Consider the following 10,319-nt stretch of genomic DNA (forward strand, 5'->3'; position numbering starts at 1 on the left):
TGTATGTATGTATGTATGTATGTATGTATGTATGTATGTATGTATGTATGTATGTATATATGTGTGTGTGTATGTGTACATATTTATGTATGCATGTATATGTATGTATGTGTATATACATGTATGTGTATGTGTGTGTATTTGTATGTTGGTGTGTGTATGTGTATGTATATATGTAATATATAAATGCCTCACTAATGCTGATTTCACGAAAAGAGCCTCCAGTATGCTCTGCAAAGTGGTTGGTGTTAGGAAGGGCAACTAACTATAAAAATGGAAACACAAATGAAACGTAAGCAACATGAGGTTTGCCTGGCCCATCTAGGTGAGTAGTACCCTTCAAGTATGTGCATCAATCAATCTCTCCCAACCCATGCCAGCATGAAAAGCAGACATAAAACAGTGATGATGATGATGATGATTATTCTAATAAAGATGATGGTATAATGTATGTATAAATATCATATTTATTTGTTGTCCACACTAGGCCTGAAATAGTATGTTCGCTAAATCAGAGTGGGGCTTCTCGTTGCGGAACTGATGTTTCTGGCTGTCACCGAGGTTGTGTATCTGGTGGTCAGTTCAATGGAAGTTTGAAGACAAAATCTCTTGTGATTGATGATTATGATGGTTAGTGTTGGACTTCTTTCTGATGTCGTCCTCTCTCTTTCTCCACGGCACCATCTTCCTTGCTACACACGCTCCTATCTAACCCTAACCTTTGCTTTCTCCTTTCTCCTTCTGATCCATCCTCATCTCTCTTGCACTTTCTCTCGCATCCTTTAACTCTTTGCCTACTCTGCGAGTCACTGGTAACTCTACACACTCTATTCTTAACATATATTAACTGGTGACTCTCCATGCTATATTCTTAATATATATCGTATGAGTATGGGGACTCCTTATGCTATATTCTTAATATACCATATGAGTCACTGGTGACTCCCAATGAGGTTTTGTTTCTATGGACCCTCACATTATTTTGGTTCAAATTATTTTATTCAAATTTTAGGAAATGTACAAAACGCGGATATATAAGAAGGGTACAAATCACTACTATCGCCATTAGTCAGAAAGCAGCACAGCCCCCCCATGACTTTTGGAAACATTTCTTCACACTCAGAATCACTGAAGCATGGAACAGACTACCTGCATCGGTTGTTAGTTGCCGAGACATTGCATCCTTTAAAAGCTCCATACTTCCTGAAATTCGCCAACACTACACCTGATATCTCCACCCCCTCCATACATATGCACACATGTATATCCTGACTCTTACACTGTTCCCTTCTATGTACTGCACATGCACCTTTGATGAGTTGTAGTGCACCTGAGCACTAGACATGATTATTTCATTATTATTATTATTATTATTATTATTATTATTAGAGTGCTAGAGAAAAAAGTGATAAATAAATGAAAAGAATTTATAAACTGAGGTATAATTGAGGTATAATTCATAAATTGGGATATAATTTTAGCACTTTTTAATATGTGTCACCAGTGACTCCCACAGCATGCAGTGAATGCCATATTCATTCTGTACTGCAGGAGTCACTGGTAATACCCATGCTAAAAATCAGTGTGATAATTTACACCATGAACTAGAACACACACACACACACACACATATATATATTGACCCAGGATGACATGGGATGAGGTGGTGAAGCACAATCTTCGAATGTTGGGCCTAATGGAGGTGATGACAAGTGGCCAAGACCTTTCGTGATATATTGTATTTGGAAGTGAGACTCCAGCTTGGGAGTACAGGAGTTTTGAGAAGTATGGTGTTACTTTTTAGTTATCACTATACTCAGGACCACTGTGGCCCAGGGTTGTAGTCCTGTCAAGGGTACCACTTTTGGACCAAATACAGAAGACTGTCCCATAACTGAAGACTTAGAGGCAGGTTGTCCTCTAGACATTTATCACACAGGTCCACTGGTATGTGGTCATACACTGATGACATTTATCACACTGGTGTGTGGTCATGCTCTGATGTCATGTGAACCAATGACCACTACCTAGGGTTTGCTTAGGCTCTTTTACCTCAAGGGTTAGAGCAAGAAATCAGGAAAGAAGCAGAGTAAACGGTAAAATAAGCTGGCAGAATGCAACATGAATTCACTACTGTATCTTTCCCAAGAAAAATCATGAATCTTCAGACTTTGGCATGGTGGTTCATGACTGCCAATACTTGTAAAACAAGCATGGCACATAGGGAGAGACAGGCAGACATGTCGAAAAATATTAAAATATTATTTGCAAAACATTGAATGAGTTAGATAAAATTATTATTCCAGAAATACTTTAATTACAGTATTAATATTAGAACTGAGTATATTGTTCCATTATCTAATCCTACTTAAATTAACATAAAGGTAATTTCTTACTCCAGTCTTCTCTGGTTTTAATTCTCTTATTCGCTCTTTTCCTGTTTGCAAATCAGAGCAATGTAATTAACACCTTACATTTTTACTTTCATTTTACTTCTTCTGCTGCCACTCACTCACTCTGTTTTTTGACAGCCTCTTCTTTCAATATTGTCTCCTTAGCTTTTCAGCAAATAACTACACAAAGCTAATAATGATTACATGTGCATTGTTTCAAGCTCTTGGTGTTTACAGTGATTTCAGCTTTTCCTTTCATCTTTCCTTGGTCAGTGAAATAAAATACTAATTAATTACTTGCATCAATTTAATCAAGTGTGTCCCTCTTCTAAATCTGAATCCTTTTGCCTGTGTTATATGCTATTATCATAGCCTTATATTTTCTATTGCAGCTGCCTATGATGAAATGCTAATAGGGAAATTTCTAGCTACACATGGTGCCAACAAAAACAAGGATGGTTACAGGGTAAGTAGGAAAATCTTGAATGACTCCTGTGTTTTTGTTTAGCCCCGGGTTAGCCCTGACTGAGCTGAACAATTATCAAAGCTCTTCAAGCTTTGATTGTCCTATCTTTAAGATAGTGCGTGATTATTTGGGCTGGTATACTTAATCTTCTATGGCCTGGTTTAATATTAATATCTAAAGGCAGCAAGTTGGCAGAAATGTTAGCACACCGGGTGAAATGTTTAGCAGTATTTCGTCTGTCTTTACGTTCTGAGTTCAAATTCTGCCGAGGTCAACTTTGCCTTTCATCCTTTCGGGGTCGATAAATTAAGTACCAGTTGTGTACTGGGTCGATCTAATCGACTGCCCCTCTTCCCCCAAAATTTCAGGCCTTGTGCCTAGAGTAGAAAAGGATATTACTATCTGGCCCTTGTGAAACCTTTAGAGCCATCTACTGTATTTCAAGGGTTCAGGCCAAGAATAACTTCCCCCTTCCTGCTTTCAGTAACAGGGTCCTTAAAAAGAGGACATGGCTGCTGCCATCAGTTCAGCTAACTAAGCCATCAAAAAAAATTATAATTATTCTAAAACTACTTCATCTAATATCTTCTTTTTTAAAACTGTAGTGATTGATTTTAAGGAATATTTGGCTGCTATTTCTTACAAGCTTAGTGACCGTATAGTCTCCTTCTTTGCCTCACTTTTATATGTTGAGATGACTAACATGGCAGTACTGGTTGAGTCCAGCTCAAAACTTTATCTGTGTATCGCGATTTCTGAGTGGGGGTGCTAGATCTCCTTGTTCGAAAATATAAGGACACAGATCGTGTCATTATAGCCAGCTGGAGACGATGTCTCCTGGGGCTAAATTACAGCAACATTCGTCCTAAACCAGGACTGCCATGTTATGTTGGCAAACACTCTTTACTCCAAGAACAGCAGTTGTGCATTTGTTCATATTTATTTCCTTCCTGTACATTTAATCTATCTTCTTCTTACCCTTTCATTGTTCCTTAATTAAGGTCCTCTGTCTTGATGGTGGCGGTATCAGGGGTTTAATTACAATCCAGATGTTAATTGAAATAGAGAAACATGTTGGTAAACCAATCCAGGAATGTTTTGACTGGATTTCTGGCACAAGTACAGGAGGAATCCTTGCTTTGGCAATAGCCCAGGGTGAGTATATCAAAGCTCTTCTTTACAGACTTTTACACCACTTTTGCACACAAACACACACACACACACACGTTTGTGTTCTTTTTTTAGAGCATATTTTGAAGTATTGAGAAATTTGAAAATAAATGTTTTTATGAAGTTACTTTATTAGCCACAAACTAGTTGCTTGATAAAAAAAACCGTTGCTGTGGGGTTAAGGATACCTCCCTGTCCCTTGCTTCCACTAGTTCTAAATGCCCTGTAAAAGGTCACCAGCTCTGTCTTCTCTCCTGGTTAAAATTAGATGCGAAATAGATTTCTCTCTTTTCTTCCTCCCACTTTTTTTTTTTTTTTTTTACATATTCTCAAAACAAACCCCTCACCACGTTCTTTTTGCCCGCTTCCCTTCCATTTTCTCAAATCAGTATTTTTTTATTCTCTGCTCTACTTTGGTTCATGGTTTCATTGCAGGTAAATCGTTGAATTATTGCAAAAGTTTATATTTCCGGATGAAAAATGAGATATTTTCTGGCAAACGACCATATTCTTCTGACAAACTCGAACAACTGTTGAAAGATGAGTTTGGTGAAGACACTGTCATGTCAGATTTGAAACGCCCAAAGTAAGAAACACATACATATATATATCTATAAACACATACATAATTAACAAAATTGATAGAGACAAATAAAAACCAATCATGTTTTATTGATATAGTTGGAATACTTAATGTGAAATACATGAAAAGCACCATTCGAGCGTGATTGTTGCCAGAGTTGCCCTCCTGGCACATGTGCTAGTGGCACCTGAAAAACAACATTTGAGCATGGTCATTGCCAGTGCCACTGGACTGGCTCCCATGCAGGTAGCATGTAAAAAAACACCTTTTGAGCGTGGTTGATGCCAGAACCGCCTGACTGGCCCTCGTGCCGGTGGCACGTAAAAAAGCACCCACAACACTCTCAGAGTGGTTGGCGTTAGGAAGGGCATCCAGTTGTAGAAACTCTGCCAGATCAGATTGAGCTTGGTGCAGCCTTCTGCTATTTACATGCCACCGGCACAGGAGCCAGACAGCTGCTCTGGCAATGATCACGTAGCTTCTCTCAGTTTCTTTCTACCAAATCCACTCACAAGGCTTTGGTCGGCCTGAGGCTATAGTAGAAGACACTTGCCCAAGGTGTCACGCAGTGGGACTGAACCCAGAACCATATGGTTGGGAAGCAAACTTCTTACCACACAGCCACGATTTTTAAATCTTGTTCAAAGCAATCAGCTTTTAATAATGAAAAAAGTTATTTTTGCTGAATTCTTTTAATTGAAGCAAAACCATTGTATTTCAACAGAAATATGATAAATAAAAGTGTTTAAACCAATACAGTTCCCCTCCCCTCTTTCATCTTCTCCTCTTCTTTCTTTTCCCTTTTCAAACTTTGCACCAAATTGTTTCCTTTCTTAATTTATATATATATTTCTGTTGCCAGGGTGATGGTGACAGCTGTCATAGCTGACCAGATTCCACCCAAACTGCACCTTTTCCAGAATTATTCTTACTCAGTAGTGTTACCCAACATAGAGCAACAGCCAGAGGAGACATCTATCCATGGTAAGTATGGGAGACAATTCTGGTCATGTTTACGGCATTTCTTTTTTTCTAACCTCCTTAGTGAAATTTGTCTCTTCCTTTAAATTGCTGAATTAGTCATGATGAATAAATCTGTTGGTAAATAAGCAGAAATGTTTGTTTTCTATTAGCAAAATAGAATTGTTCAGAAATTAAATAATTCCAAGATACCATCCACACACAGAAAAAATTAAGTCCCACTGTCCTATAAATAGGACACTAAATGAGAACATTAAATAAGCTATATCACATTGTCTCAGTGTCCTATTTATAGGACACCGAGTATTTCCATTTCTATTAAAGGAGTTTCATTTCAACCTATTTTCAATCATCTGTAAAAATTTAAAAGTAATATTCAGAAATTTAAATACTCTGGGACTTAATGGGTTAAGCAAGTCAGCTTCAAATTGGTTGTTTAACATGCTAGAAATAGCTACCAAATCTCCTTCAAATCATACTCTCTGTCTTATAGAACGGAAGGGCTCATTTGACAATGTAGTCTCTTATGTGCCAAAAAGATGGAATCATGACTGGAATGTCTTTGAGCATGGATATGTTAAACAATAAGATCAGTCATGTAATTCCTTTACCACAAGAAACCTGTTCTATCCTGGCCATTTTATCCTCCTAACATAAAACCACCCCCATTTTCTACTGTAATCCAAATCAGTCAAAGGGATTTAAAACTTACAAGCTTCAAGACAAGCACCCAGAACACTCTGTAAAGTGATTGGCATTAGGAAAGGCATCCTGCTGTAGAAACCCCAAGTCAAAGTAGACACTGGGACACAATGCAGTCCTTGGACCCAGTGGTTTCTGTGAAACTACTCAACTCTTGACAGTATCAAAGATGGATGCTAAATGATGATGATGATGATGATTGTTTTATGTCCACTTTCTCTGCTGGCATTGATCTGCTGTGTTGTTGCCAAATCAGTTCTTATTTGGGGTTCCTGTCTTTTTGTCCTGGATGGACCAGATGACCACATCCCACTCTTAGGTTCCAGTTCCTTGCTTGGTCTCAATGAACTGGATACTCTTCCTATCCACCAACTGATATACAAAGGTGTTAAATATATAGAATAAATTAATTAAATAATCGGTGTAGATTTGGTTAATTAATGTACAGTTACATGGCTTTTTTTTTTTCTTTTTTAAATCTTCTTTGTGTTTCAGCTCAAAAAGTGTGGCACGCTGCTCGCTGTTCAGGTGCCGCTCCAACCTTCTTTCGAGCATGTGGCAAGTATTTAGATGGAGGCCTGATGAGTAACAATCCAACTCTGGACACCCTCACTGAAATACACCAGTACAACCTTGCAGAGCAACAAAATGTAATTTGATGTTTGCTTACTTTGAATTCTTTCTTTTTTATATTTTGTTAGTCTTGTTAGTCAAAACCCTCCCAACATACACACACTCACACACACACATACACACGCACATTGTTTTGTCCTGTGCTGCTGTCCATGATGTTTTTCTTAATGTAAACCCTTGTGGTTAATAAAGAAATCCTCTATTATTATTATTATTATTATTATTGAGTGGATTTGGTAGACGGAAACTGAAAGAAGCCCGTCGTCTATATGTATATATATGTGTGTCTGTGTTTGTCCCCCCAACATCGCTTGACAACTGATGGTGGTGTGTTTATGTCCCCGTAACTTAGCGGTTCGGCAAAAAGGGACCGATAGAATAAGTACTAGGCTGACAAAGAATAAGTCCTGGGGTCGTTTGCTCGACTAAAAGGTGGTGCACCAGCATGGCCGCAGTCAAATGACTGAAACAAGTAAAAGAGTAAAGAGTGTATTATTATTATATGTTTGACTTTTGCTTTGTATTCGACTCCAAGTCTCACCCAGAGACCTCAAGAGACAACAAGTTAGAAGTTCATGTTGGTGTTATACCTAGGGTGACATACGTTTGGTTCTGTACGTAGTGTTGTTCCAGAGAATGTTTAAGTAATCATAAGAAAATTATTATTATTATTATTATTATTATTATTATCATCTAAACTTTCGATTTTGTTTTCAGAGCCGACAGACACGACCAGTAGGTTGTGTTGTATCACTTGGCACCGGACGTAAGCCTGTTGTTAAAACCAACAGTATGGATGTTTACCTACCTGAAAACTTCCTTGATATTGCAATTTGTGCTGTGAGAAGTTTGGCACTCAAAGACCTCATTGTTCATCAGGTATATCTATAATCTCTCTCTCTCTCTCTCTCTCTCTCTCTCTCTCTCTCTCTCTCTCTCTCTCTCTCTCTCTCTCTCTCTCTCTCTCTTTCTCACTCATGCTCACACAATCAATAAGGAAGCCTTTACCTGGTTATTCAACTTAAGAGATTGAAACCAAATTTCTCTCAAACCATTCCTTATCTTAAAAAGGAAACGAAAGATTAGATAATGCAGGCGTGAATACATCACCTGAAAATAGGGCTGGATAGTCATGGCTGGAGTGCTTTGATCACAGGTATATTCATTCAGAGCTAACCCAGGCCTAAACAACCTCCAATACAATCAACCACTGTGTTGTCATCGTCATCATCATCATCATCATCTTATTCATTGTCTGAAAAAATATTCACTGAATATTTGTTTCTTTTTTTGAAATCTTTTTTACTGGTTTCAGTCATTGGACTACAGCCATGCCAATGCATTGTTTTAAAGGGTTTGGTTCAAGAAATCAGTCCCAATATTTTAATAAAGGATCTTAGAAAGTTCAAAATCTTTAAAAAAAAAACAGATTCTTTTATATTTTTTCCTAAATAACTTCTGATATGATGATGATAAAAGCTGTTCTGAGTTCTGATTTCACCAAAATCAATTTTGCTTTCCATCATTTCATGGGCAATAAAATAGGAACAAGTTCCACAGTGAGATCAATTCAGTCAATTACAGCCCTGTCCCCAGATCTTTTCCTGGGTTATCTCTGTCGTGTCTCTGTTCCTTCCCACAGCTTAGAGACCCAACACTTCCCTCAACACGTGTCCTGTTCCAATTATTGCTACCAATTGTGTACTTCCTATGAAGTTTGGTATTTGCAGTTTTTGATGCCAGAATTTTGCTTTCTTTGAGACAGTGCCACCTTTAGCCAAGCAATTATTCTGTGCTGAGGAAGGGAAATAACCCAGAAATCGTGATACACAGATATTGTTTTGAGCTGAGTGGGGGTGCTAGATTCCCTTGTTTGAAAATATAAGGACACAGATCATGTCGTATAACCAGTTGGAGACGATGTCTCCTGGGGCTAAATTACAGCAACATTTGTCCTAAACCAGGACTGCCATGTTATGTTGGCAAACAATCTTTACTACAGTTCCAACTGTATTGATCATGATTGGTACATTCACTTTGAAGTGGTGTGGATGTATTTCACTGCTAATGCTAGGACTGGGTACCTTTTGACTTTCTTGTTCTTTGTCTTCTGGTCTGCAAGTATAGCTACATCAATGAAGGTCTATTCTTTGAACTCTTTCCATAGAAGAGTTATGTTGCAGCTTTTTAACTCTTCTGGTATATTCAAAAGAAATCTTTTCCTTCATCTTAGTGTTCATCATCTGACCTAATTGTAAAACACCAAGAGACATGTAAACCCTTTCTGTTCACTTCTCTTGTCCTCTCCTCATTTGGAAGTTATACTCCATTGCTGTCTGGGTTTTGCCCTTTGTCAGCTCAATAACAGTGCATTTATCTCGACCAAATGCCATTATTATTATTATTATTATTTGTAGGTGACCAACACTGATGACCAACCTGTCCAACAAGCGAGATCTTGGTGTAACATGTTGAACATACCATATTTCCGATTCAACCCTCCACAAAGCGAAGACATCCCATTGGATTGTCAGGACAGTGAGAAAATTGTTGATGTCATGTGGGAAACTTTGTGCTATTGTAATACCCACAAATCAAAGTTTGAAAATCTTGCAAATATTCTAATGAGTAGATAAGATCTGACTGCATTTTATTTGGAAGGGGGGGTGGATTTCTTTTTTCTTCTCCACACACACACAGATGCACACACACACAAAACAAAGGAGAAATCTTGAAAAATATATTTTTTTTATTTTATTGAGAATATAAATAGGAAATAAGATATATTTTTCATGGAATTTATATCTAGTTTGTAAATGTATTATTTTATTTGGCAAATTGTGATGCTATAAAAATATTAAAACAAATATCGACTTATGTTTTCTCTCATTTATTTGTCACACACAGAGTATGTACTCCACATTTAGCCACAAGATCCTGGATTAAATAGACATCTCTGCAAACTATATATATATATATATATATATAATATAATATAGGATAAAATCTTTATAAGAATTTATCAAGTAGTCAGCGTGAAAAAACCCCATAAGGAAAAAAACTCATCGTTTTTTCCCATAAATATATATAATTTATATAAGGGCATTAACTATATAGTAATGCCTCACGCTTAGAGGGACTAAATAAGTCAAAAACTACCAAAAAATAAGCAACATATTTACCGAAAGCAAGGGAAATGCAACTTTCAAAAATTAACCTCCTAAAAACATTTAACTTAATGGCAAACCACTGGTTTCTCAATTAATACAGCAGAACTGTGAAGTAAGCTGCATCTTTTGTTCATCAGTGCACGTATGGTCGAGACACATAAAAAATAAACAAAAATCAACATACCACGATGTACCCAACACAGCACGATGACTTCTGTTCA

The 10,319-nt window shown here is 37.4% G+C and overlaps 1 protein-coding gene across 4 annotated transcripts in view; it reads left to right on the plus strand.

The window, feature by feature from the left end:
- The window catches only part of LOC106876283 (85/88 kDa calcium-independent phospholipase A2), a 54,877-nt gene extending 45,082 nt beyond the window's left edge, over window positions 1-9,795 (plus strand). For all 4 annotated transcript variants that reach the window (XM_052971366.1, XM_052971367.1, XM_052971365.1 and 1 more), the window contains 8 exons: window positions 488-630; window positions 2,786-2,859; window positions 3,861-4,014; window positions 4,465-4,615; window positions 5,475-5,596; window positions 6,791-6,945; window positions 7,646-7,807; window positions 9,346-9,795. In XM_052971366.1, coding sequence (XP_052827326.1) covers window positions 488-630; window positions 2,786-2,859; window positions 3,861-4,014; window positions 4,465-4,615; window positions 5,475-5,596; window positions 6,791-6,945; window positions 7,646-7,807; window positions 9,346-9,564 — 1,180 coding nt within the window. In that variant the 3' untranslated portion in view covers window positions 9,565-9,795. The remainder of the gene's footprint in view (window positions 1-487; window positions 631-2,785; window positions 2,860-3,860; window positions 4,015-4,464; window positions 4,616-5,474; window positions 5,597-6,790; window positions 6,946-7,645; window positions 7,808-9,345) is intronic.
- The last annotated feature ends 524 nt before the right edge of the window (window positions 9,796-10,319 follow it).

Source organism: Octopus bimaculoides, chromosome 10 (genome assembly GCF_001194135.2).
Source record: "Octopus bimaculoides isolate UCB-OBI-ISO-001 chromosome 10, ASM119413v2, whole genome shotgun sequence".
Classification (NCBI taxonomy): Eukaryota; Metazoa; Mollusca; class Cephalopoda; order Octopoda; family Octopodidae; genus Octopus; species Octopus bimaculoides.